Genomic DNA, 11,798 nt, shown 5'->3' on the forward strand with positions numbered 1-11,798 from the left:
AACCCAGCAGGGTGGGGCAACGGCACCCACCGCACTCCAGCAACTCAGCTCTAGGGACCACACATTCGCTCCATAAGGCGCACAGACATTTCCCCTTACTTTTTAGGAGGAAAAAAGTTTGACTTATGGAGCGAAATACAGTACATATTTCTCACTATCAGAAAAATAGAGGACACTTTCACACATCAAGACAGCAACAAATTCCAACAGCACAGAACTGCACAAAAGATTCACTTCCTTCACAAAAGCCTTGCTGTCTTTCTGTTATAGCATATCTTTAACAAATAAGATACATTCTAGATTTCTCATGGCTACACTTAGCAGATAAAGCTCATTAATCCTCCGGTTGATTGGGTTCTTTCACCAGCACTAGATCAAAGGCATCAAGACAAAGGCATCTTCATTTCTCTGGAACGGTCCCCTCTCCCTTGTAAACAACAATGTTCTTGTCTGTTTCATACACTTTAACTTTATAAAGAGTCCCCTTAGGAAGGTGCTTCTGGAGGTTTTCCCAGATGTACACAGCAACATTCTCTGTGGTGCTGCAAGAAAGAACAGTGAGTTAGCCATTCTGCCCTTCTAGTTAGATTTCTGTCATCTTCACAGACACTCGGGACATGCCTACACCAGAGGGAGAAGCTGCTGTGGATCACTGCACAATGATCTACAAGAATCCTTTGTTGATGTACCCTGATGTCCACACCTGTGCTTCTTTGAGTATTTCCACCGATTTACTTTTGAGTTGCATAAGCTTAGAAAGTTTTTTGCACTCATCCAAAACAGATTATCTGGGCACTTGCATTAGAATATACTGCTGAGGAAGGTTTGAAGTCTAACAAGAGTACAGAGTTGGAAAAGGCCACAAGCATTGCATGCACAGATTTCCCACCCAATGGGACATGTACAAAAGAATGGCAAGTGGCATTAATCTGCCTAAGGTAAAGGGACCGCTGACCATTAGGTCCAGTCGCGGATGACTCTGGGGTTGTGGTGCTCATCTCGCTTTATTGGCTGAGGGAGCCGGCGTACAGCTCCTGGGTCAAGTGGCCAGCATGACTAAGCTGCTTCTGGAGAACCAGAGCAGTGCACGGAAACGCCGTTTACCTTCCCGCCGGAGTGGTACCTATTTATCTACTTGCACTTTGACGTGCTTTCGAACTGCTAGGTTGGCAGGAGCTGGGACTGAGCAACGGGAGCTCACCCCGTCGCGGAGATTCGAACCGCCAACCTTCTGATCGGCAAACCCTAGGCTCTGTGGTTTAACCCACAGCGCCACCCACGTCCCAATTAATCTGCCTACATAGTGTAAAAAAAATGGTCACAGGATCCTTGTAGGGCATATTTTCCATATCGCTGATCCTCTATGTTGCCCTCGTCTGAACCATTTCCGGCTTGTCCACATCCTGCTTAAGGTGCACCACCCAGAACTATGACACAATATTCCAGATTATGCCTAATTAGTTCAGCCTAATTATGCCTAATTAGTGGAGCTGTTACTTCTTGTGACTTGGAAACTACGATTCTCTTAATGCAGCCTGAAATTGCATGAGCCTTTTAAAAAAGAGTATCACACTGCTAACGCATGTCCAGCTTGAGACCAATTACAATCCTGTGATCCTTTTCACACATGTGAAAAGGCCACTTAGTGAGATTCATGGCTGAGTGGGGATTAAAGAAATTAAATTTAAAATTAAATAAATAAAATACTACTGCCAAGACAGGTATCCCTTCTATACCTATGCTAAATTTCATTTTGGTTGTTTTCGCCCAATTACCATTTGGTCAAGGCCATTTTTAATTTATTATTCTGTTGTTGTCCTCTGATGTGTTCGCAATCCCATTCCAGTATCGTGTCATCTGCAAGTAAGATAAGGATCCCACCCACCCCCTATCAATCTAAGTAACTGATTATGGAGTCTCAGGATTAGGACAGAGCTTTGTGGCACCTGAATTGAACCCTCCCTCCAGTTTGATGGGGGCCATGGATAAACACTCTCTTGAGTACGGTTCTCCAACCTGCCACAAACCCAACTGACCACATTATCACTTACCTAGATATGGGAAATCTGGGGCCCTCCATTATTATTAATTATTATTATTTATTGAATTTATATACCGCCCTATACACGGGGGTCTCAGGGCGGTTCACAGAATAAAATCAAGATATAAAACCACAAAATACGTAATAAAAATAAAAACAACCCAATACCCCCCCCAAAAAAATTTTTTTTAAATGGCATAGTATGTAAATCAGATCAACCAAAGGCCTGGTTAAAAAGGAACATTTTTGCCTGGCGCCTAAAGGTGTATAATGAAGGTGCCAGGCGAACTTCCCTAGGGAGAGCATTCCATAGATGGGGAGCCACTGCAGAGAAGGCCCATTCTTGTGTTGCCACCCTCTAGACCTTTCGAGGAGGGGGCACACGAAGAAGGGCCTCAGAAGATGATCTCAGGGTCTGGGTATGTCCAAATGGAAAGAGGTGGTCCTTGAGGTATTGCTGTCCTGAGCTGTTTAGGTACTGCTCCAGGTACTGCTAAACCACAGCTGCCACCATCCCTGACCATGTTGGAGGGTCACAGATTGCCAACCCCTGATCAAGACAGTATTGAACATTTCTGCTAACCAAAATATCATGGAGGACTTTGTCAAATGAAATCAAAATTCAATTATGTCCACAGTATTCCCACAATTCAATGATAAAAAAGCAAAAAAGGACTAGCTGTGTAAGAGGAACTCAACAGCCCCACTTCATAATGAGATGCAGAAAGCTCCCCACCTTACGACTTCAGCAAAGTAGGGAACATCTTTATCCAGATTCTTGTGATCAAGAGGCTCCATGATAGCTTCCTAAGGATAGAGAGGAAAGGAGGTTAAACAGTTTTGTCCATGTCTAGTGTGGCATAGTAGTGTTAGACTAAGACCTGGAAGGCCAGGGTTGAAATCCCCACTCAGCCAGGAAGCTCTCTGAATGACGTTGAGCCAGTCACCGTCTCTCAGCCTAGCCTGCCTCACAGGGTTGTTCTGAGGATAAAACCTAAGACACCGTAAACTCCCTGGAAAAAAGGGAATAATAAAAATAAATAATAAATAAAACGTAAATAAGAATGCTGTTGGTTCTTATTACAGGTCTGCAATGATGCATAACCGTTTCAACGGGCCATTTCTTCTTAGGTTGTAGCAAAGCGGTAGATGAATAGGATGCTTGGATTATAGGGTGAATCACTTATTGATCTGGAGGAATTCCCTCCTTGTCCAGATCGTGAAAGACAAGCAACTGGTCTGCTCTCTCTCTCCCGCCCTCTGGCCTTAGTCTAGGAGGACGGATGCACCCCTTGCCTCTTTTCCTCTACCTGTCTGAAGGAAAACACAAAAGCTTTCAGGTTGTGTTCATTGCTCTTCCAGTCATGTTTCTCTCCTGCATCAGACTCCTGCCCCCACAACCCACTATTCCCTGCAGCATACACTGGGCTGGGAGCTGGGCAAGTACTGCAGACAACGTTTCAACTATGAAAAAATATGGCATTATTACCTCCATGTAGTCTTTCAGATCTGTGAGGTTGATCACCATCCCAGTAGTAGGATCAATCTACAAGACAAGCACAAACAGAGCTTGAACCAGATGCCAAAGGAGAACAGAGAGTGCTGGACCAGATGGACTTTTCTTATGTTCTTAAGCCTGATGAGAAGCAAATAGCTATGTTTTCCATAACATAAACAGCAGAGATATCTGCCTATCGATGACTACCTCTAAGTCTTAGTCCAAAGAAAGGCACACAACTTGGTATCTGAAATCTCATGCTGCTAAACCATAGCCCCTGTTCAAAAATCAGCAGCAACAGAAGGCCTTGCAACTCGGTTGAGAGCCAAAATGTAAGATTTCTGAAGCCCACAGCTTTCCAAATACATTGGACTTTGGTCTGGTGCAATGGGTGAATGAAAAGAGAGCTCTGAATTATGAGATTTGCTATAGACCTAGGACTTTGTAGCCACAATGTGTGAGCAACATCACAGCACCCTCAACAGCAGCAATAAATCAGGGAAGCCTCTCTGGAATTTCTGGTGCTGGACAGAGGTTTCCTCTGTTCAAGTTTGTTATCACAAAGCTTGTTGTTGGAATCAAAACTAGGAAAGGGCACAGGGCAGGGAGAAGAGAAGGGAAATTGTTTCAAATGAATGGCTCTTCTTTTGCTTTGAACTAAGTTCTCACTCCTACAAGTCACAGGCTAGATCTATTCAAGACAGCAGCATCAGTATTTTACCCTTCAGCTCTCTAAAACTTGACATCTCTCGGATAAAAGGTGTTTTATCTGATTCCCAATACAGTTGGATCTAAGCCATCAAATCATTTTTTCCTGGGCATTTTTTTTAGGTAAGAAGATCTCGTAAGAAAAAGACAGTATGATCTGGGGAACGTTTGGAGCTTTGTGCCCCTTGTGCCCCTTCAGAACCCCTAACAAGCAACTCTCTTATACTGATCCAGGCCATTGGCCCACTGTGCCCCATACAGTCTACTCTGGTAGACAGAGTTCCAAGCAGGGGGCTTTCCCTCCACTGGCTACCTAAAACCTTTCAGCTGGAGTTATGGGGGTGTTGAACCTGGGAATTTCTGTGTGCAAAGCAAGGGAAGGACGGTAGCTCTGTGGTAAAGCATCTGCTGTACATGCAGAAGGTCCTAGGTTCAATTCTGGGCATCTCTAGGTAGGTCTGGGACAAACTCCATGTCTGAAACCCTGCAGAGCTGCTGCCAGTCAGTGTAGACAATACTGAGTTAGATGGGGAAATGGTTTGACTCAACTGAAGACAGGTTTCTATGTTCTGCTACTGAGCTTTGGCAATAATCTGGACCACTTTGCCTTCTCCTCTCCATGACAATAACCACCACAGCACCAGTTTCACATATCTGAGTAAGAAAAAACAACTGCAGGCATCGCAAGGTAAAGTATACATGAATGCAGCCTTCTGGGTGCTGAGATAATCCTCAAATGTCACCTGGACATGATGCCCAGCCCCCATGATGAGTTCTGATGTCAGAGGGTGACGCACCACACCTTGGAAGCAAGGGGGGAAAGCCTGGATGTGCAAGACAAACAGTTTTGCGCCTTTGAAATTTTGGAAATCCAAAATTATGACTGAGTCTGTCAGAGGGAATATGTTTCTGAACACTAGGTGCTGAGGATTGTAAGTAGGGAGAATGCTGTTGCGCTGAGGGCCTTCTTGCAGGCTCCACATAATGGGCATCTTGGTGGCCACTGTGAGAACAGGGTGCTTTGGCCTGATCCTTCAGGGATCTGTGTATGTTCTTATGAGTCACTCCCACAATATGAAGGAAATCCCTTTTTCTGCCCTCACGACTAGCACTCACTGAGAACAGCTTCCTCTTTCTAGGCTGAAATCCAAAAGCCACAAAATGGGCTGTGACTCACCAAAATGTTGCAAAACAAAGACTGGATAAAACCCAGGTTGGTTGTTATACACCAGAAGTTTACACTTACCTCTCCGCGTACAGTTACTTCCACTAGGGTGGGGAAGCAGAAAGAGAAGAAAAATATCAAGTCACAGTGAGTTTCAAATCAATTATCATGACGTACATAGAGACACTCATCGACTTCAGCCAGAAGTTTAAAAAACAACAATTCTTTCCCTTCTTCTTCACTTGCAAAGTAACTCCTCTGATTTTCTGCCACAAAGAGGCACTATTATATGGAAAAGCCATTTCAGACACTTCTCCTCTGTTGCATTTAACTAGCAATACAGGAGCACAACCACAATCAGTTCTGCATTCAACTGTGTCTTTGCAAGCACCCAGTTTCCACAACTTTTCTGAGTACTCAAAACAAATGCTTGCAACAGCAAAAAAAAAACCCAACCAAAAAAAAAACCACACAAACACTCAGAATAATGAGGGCTGCTCCTGGCAAAAAAAAACTGATGTTGAGGGGGAAAGCCCACCCTATCCAAGGGGGGGGGAGGGTGTCCATTATGGCAAAAGGATGTCCTGTGGTGGGTGGACTGCTGCTCCCCAGAAGCAGCCCTCCAAATACTCCTCCCCACCCCCCACATGCAAACAAACAGGTAGGACGTACATCAGTTTGTGGCTGCGGTAATTTGAAGGCCTGCTTTTGAAAAGCTACTGGGGGAGCACACCCGCACCATAAGGGGTAGTCTTGTGATTCAAGAGTCCCCTAGGGGTGGGTTTCTCTCCCCCACCTAGCCCTCCAAATCATTCCCATCTGAGCTGTAGAATGTGAGCAGAATCAAGGTAGGGGGGCTGGGTAGGGAGCGGTTCACATAGCTGAGCATCCCCTCTTCAAATTTAAAACACAAGGATGTAGGAAGTTGCCTTGTGCCGAGTGAGACCATTGGTTCACCTAGATCAGGGACGTCCAACTCCCAAGAGACTGAGATCTACACCCAGTATAAAAAAAATGGCAGTGATTGACCAATTTGTGGGGCGGGGACAAAAAGTTTTTAGGGGGGCAGGTCAAAGTTGTTGACCTGCCCCCAAAACGATCGCTCAGCAAACAATAAACCACACAGTGATAACTCCATCTTCCGTTTTGGCAATCATGTGCGCGAATGAAGGACAGAGCAAGAGGGCAGGGCCGGAGGAAAATGAGCCCATGATCTACCGCAATCAACCACTAGCACCTGGGGATCAACCTGTTGATCACAGTCAACCGGTGGGACATCCAGATCCAGATCATAATTGTCTGTACTGACTGGCAGTGGCTCTCCACAGTTTCTACTTGGGAGATGCATGGGATTGAATTTGGAAACTTCTGTGTGCAAAGCAGTTGCTCAGCTACCAAGCTGTGAATTCTGAGTTTTTCAAGCATAAGAAGTTCCTGTAAAGGATTTATCACCCACACAGGAATATCTCTTGCATTATATACCCAATGGAATACACCAAGTTTATCAGTCATAAGTACCAACAAGTCATAGCTTAGTAGAGCTTAAGTTAGTAAACCCAGGATCAAATCTCATCCTAATGCCATGAGTTTTTAAATGACACACAGGTATGGCTGTACACAAGTGCTCAGATTAGCTGGTCTTCACCTTTGTAGTTGTGCCCATGTCCATTAGGGTTATTGCATTTCCCAAAAAGTTTCTTGTTTTCTTCATCACTCAGCAAGTTACTGTGGAGAAGTGCATTAAAGAGCTTGTTACTAATCCAGTTTCACCAATTTAAGCATGTGAAAACGTGTGTGTATGCATACATACACACATGCTTTCTCCCTAACCTAGTGGGGCAACTTTTGTTTTTGCTACAGTTTTAACATGAGTTTTACACAAATTTCTGGATAGGGTCTTATGATTCAAGGACAACCCACAACCAAACACAGTTAAGAAGCAAATAAATAAGTTAAGAGATTTTTTTTTAAAAGGACCGAAAGAGCTGTTTGAATGGCCGCAGAAATAAATTGGGGCACATTTTCACATGCAAGGATTACAGCCCAACCCTAAAGATATTTACTCAGAAATAAGCCCCAACGAGTAGTACACTGAGTATTTCTTAGTAGATGTGTAAGGATAGGAAAAGCTGAAGAGTCACAGCCGCTCTTCAGGTTTAGGGACAGAGGAAAAAAGGGAAGGGTGAAGTCTAGGTGTATCATTCCCTCCGTGCCCCCGCCCCCCAAAATAACTATGAAGCCCCACAGCTGGGTGCAGCGCCCTAGTTTATGTCCACTGCATGTGTGGAAACACAAATCTCCACTTCCCCTCTTTTACATGACTACTGTGAAACACAAATGTGTGTCGTCGTCATCGTCATGGTTTGGAAAGAGGGATGAATTAGTACCGAGGTAAGCCATTTAGCCCCTTCATGGATCACTGCCTTGTCGTGGCGAAGGGGCTTGAATTACTCAGGGAAGCTATGGACAGGTCAAGATGGACAGGTCATAGTGGTGAGTTTGGACCAAACGTGATCCACCTGGAGAAGGAACTGGCAAGCCGCTCCAGTATCCCTGCCAAGAAAACTCCATGGACAAAGACAACAGGCATATAAAAGATATGACGCTGGAAGATGAGCCCCTCAGGTCGGAAGGCGTCCAACATGCTACTGGGGAAGAGCGGAGGACAAGTACAAGTAGATCCAGAGCTGATGAAGCGGCTGGGTCAAAGCCGAAAGGACGCTCAGTTGCTGATATGCCTGGAAGCGAAAGGAAAGTCCAATGCTGTAAAGAAAAGTATTGCATAGGAACCTGGAATGTAAGAACCATGAACCTTGGTAAGCTGGATGTGGTAAAAAATGAGATGGCAAGAATAAAAATTGACATCCTAGGCATCAGTGAACTAAAATGGACAGGAATGGGCGAATTCAGTTCGGATGACTATCATATCTACTACTGTGGGCAGGAATCCCGTAAAAGAAATGGAGTGGCCCTCATAGTCAACAAAAGAGTGGCGAAAGCTGTACTGGGATGCAATTTCAAAAATGATAGAATGATCTCGATACGAATCCAAGGCAGACCTTTTAACATCACAGTAATCCAAGTTTATGCACCAACTACCAGTGCTGAAGAAACCGAAATTGACCAATTCTATGAAGACTTACAACACCTTATAGAAATGACACCAAAGAAGGATGTTCTTCTCATTATAGGGGATTGGAATGCTAAAGTAGGGAGTCAAGAGATAAAAGGAACAACTGGCAAGTTTGGCCTTGGAGATCAAAATGAAGCAGGGCAAAGGCTAATAGAGTTCTGTCAAGAGAACAAGCTGGTCATCACAAACACTCTTTTCCAACAACACAAGAGACGACTCTACACATGGACATCACCAGATGGGCAACATCGAAATCAGATTGATTATATTCTCTGCAGCCAAAGATGGAGAAGCTCTATACACTCAGCAAAAACAAGACCTGGAGCTGACTGTGGCTCAGATCATCAGCTTCTTATAGCAAAATTCCAGCTTAAACTGAAGAAAGTAGGAAAAACCACTGGGCCAGTAAGATTCAATCTAAATCAAATTCCTTATGAATACACAGTTGAAGTGAAGAACAGGTTCAAGGATTTAGATTTGGTGGATAGAGTACCTGAAGAACTGTGGATGGAGGCTCGTAACATTATACAGGAGACAGCAACGAAAACCATCCCAATGAAAAAGAAATGCAAGAAAGCAAAGTGGCTGTCCAATGAGGCCTTACAAATAGCGGGGGAGAGAAGACAAGCAAAATGTGAAGGAGATCGTGAAAGATACAGGAAATTGAATGCAGATTTCCAAAGAATAGCAAGGAGAGACAAGAGGGCCTTTCTAAACGAGCAATGCAAAGAAATAGAGGAAAATAACAGAATGGGAAAAACCAGAGATTTATTCAAGAAAATTGGAGATATGAAAGGAACATTTCGTACAAAGATTACCACAATTAAGGACAAAAGTGGAAAGGACCTAACAGAAGCAGAAGACATCAAGAAGAGGTGGCAAGAATACACAGAGGAATTATATCAGAAAGATATGGAGGTCTCATACACCTCAAGTAATGTGGTTGCTGACCTTGAGCCAGACATCCTGGAGAGTGAAGTCAAATGGGCCTTAGAAAGCCTTGCTAACAACAAGGCCAGTGGAAGTGATGATATTCCAGCTGAACTATTTAAAATTTTAAAAGAGGATGCTGTTAAGGTGCTACACTCAATATGCCAGGAAGTTTGGAAAACTCAGCGGTGGCCAGAGGATTGGAGAAGATCAGTCTACATCCCAATCCCAAAGAAGGGCAGTGCCAAAGAATGCTCCAACTACCGCACAATTGCACTCATTTCACACGCTAGCAAGGTTATGCTTAAAATTCTACAAGGCAGGCTTAAGCAGTATGTGGACCGAGAACTCCCAGAAGTGCAAGCTGGATTTCGAAGGGGCAGAGGAACCAGAGACCAAATTGCAAATATGCGCTGGATTATGGAGAAAGCCAGAGAGTTCCAGAAAAACATCTACTTCTGCTTCATTGACTATGCAAAAGCATTTGACTGTGTCGACCACAGCAAACTATGGCAAGTTCTTAAAGAAATGGGAGTGCCGGATCACCTCATCTGTCTCCTGAGAAATCTCTATGTGGGACAAGAAGCTACAGTTAGAACTGGATATGGAACAACTGATTGGTTCAAAATTGGGAAAGGAGTACGACAAGGCTGTATATTGTCTCCCTGCTTATTTAACTTATATGCAGAATTCATCATGCGAAAGGCTGGACTGGATGAATCCCCAACCGGAATTAAGATTGCCGGAAAAAATATCAACAACCTCAGATATGCTGATGATACTACCTTGATGGCAGAAAATGAGGAAGAATTAAAGAACCTTTTAATGAGGGTGAAAGAAGAGAGCGCAAAATATGGTCTGAAGCTCAACATCAAAAAAACTAAGCTCATGGCCACTGGTCCCATCACCTCCTGGCAAATAGAAGGGGAAGAAATGGAGGCAGTGAGAGATTTCACTTTCTTGGGTTCCATGATCACTGCAGATGGTGACAGCAGTCACGAAATTAGAAGACGCCTGCTTCTTGGGAGAAAAGCAATGACAAACCTAGACAGCATCTTAAAAAGCAAAGACATCACCTTGCCGACAAAGGTCCGTATAGTTAAAGCTATGGTTTTCCCAGTAGTAATGTATGGAAGTGAGAGCTGGACCATAAAGAAGGCTGATCGCCGTAGAATTGATGCTTTTGAATTATGGTGCTGGAGGAGACTCTTGAGAGTCCCATGGACTGCAAGAAGATCAAACCTATCCATTCTCAAAGAAATCAGCCCTGAGTACTCACTAGAAGGACAGATCCTGAAGTTGAGGCTCCAGTACTTTGGCCACCTCATGAGAAGAGAAGAATCCCTAGAAAAGACCCTGATGTTGGGAAAGATGGAGGGCACTAGGAGAAGGGGACGACAGAGGATGAGATGGTTGGACAGTGTTCTCGAAGCTACTAACATGAGTTTGGCCAAACTGCGAGAGGCAGTGAAGGATAGGCGTGCCTGGCGTGCTCTGGTCCATGGGGTCACGAAGAGTCGGACACGACTGAACGACTGAACAACAACAAGCCATTTAGACAATGGTTGCTCAGCAGAGAGAGAGGATGATGCATAACACACTTTGGTATTGCAAACAGGTGCTGGGGTTCAGTCCTAGTCTTAAGTGAAACCTGTGCCATGAACCAAGTCCTGACCCATCACATTTACCTTGCTCTGCAGGAAAGGGAGTTTGGAAGCCCTACATCCCTAAATTCACAAAGCCTGCTTAGAGCTGGATTTTGGTATGACTAACCATTCTGCGGTGGAGCCCTGGAGCAAAAAAAAAACTCACATGCACACACACAGAACGGCTCCATATGGAGGGGATATGTATAAGGGGGTGCCTCCCTACTGCTTCTTCGGGCAGCACTCTGCACATGCTCAGAGCCACCATCTCCCTTAACCTTAACAACACATCGGGAATCTCAGCCACGATCTTGCTGCAAAGAAAGCCGAGTCTTGGTGCAAAGGGAGGAAACGTACGCCCCCTCCCCATATACATAGAGTATATGCATACGCAAGCCCCCTCCCCCCGCGCATGCGCGCGCCCTCAGCTCGCCCGCTGCCCCCTTGTTCCCAGCAAGCAGCCGAAGAGGGGCGCTTCTCAGCTCGCTCCCTCCCTCCCCGCTCCCCGGCACCTGTGCAGCCGGTGGGAGGCGCTGAAGGAGACGCAGCGGGAGACCCGGGCCAGGCGGCTAGGCCCGGCGAAGCGCGAAGGAGGCGCCATGGCAACCCCGGGCAGGTGGGCGGGGCTCTTCGCTTTTCGCCGCCGTGGGCCCGCACTTCTGGGTACCCGAGGGGAC

The 11,798-nt window shown here is 45.2% G+C and overlaps 1 protein-coding gene across 1 annotated transcript; it reads right to left on the reverse strand.

Annotated features, from left to right (window-relative positions):
* Window positions 1-234: 234 nt before the first annotated feature.
* On the reverse strand, window positions 235-11,761 carry LOC117060122 (6-pyruvoyl tetrahydrobiopterin synthase-like). Its single transcript, XM_033172246.1, has 6 exons — window positions 11,634-11,761; window positions 7,058-7,137; window positions 5,494-5,516; window positions 3,531-3,587; window positions 2,778-2,848; window positions 235-542 (listed from the first exon to the last, which is right to left on the reverse strand). Exons 1-6 carry the CDS (start codon window positions 11,720-11,722, stop codon window positions 401-403), a joined length of 462 nt encoding a protein of 153 aa, XP_033028137.1. The 5' UTR covers window positions 11,723-11,761; the 3' UTR covers window positions 235-400.
* Window positions 11,762-11,798: the final 37 nt, after the last annotated feature.

The sequence above is a fragment of the Lacerta agilis genome, chromosome 15, assembly GCF_009819535.1.
Source record: "Lacerta agilis isolate rLacAgi1 chromosome 15, rLacAgi1.pri, whole genome shotgun sequence".
Lineage (NCBI taxonomy): Eukaryota > Metazoa > Chordata > Lepidosauria > Squamata > Lacertidae > Lacerta > Lacerta agilis.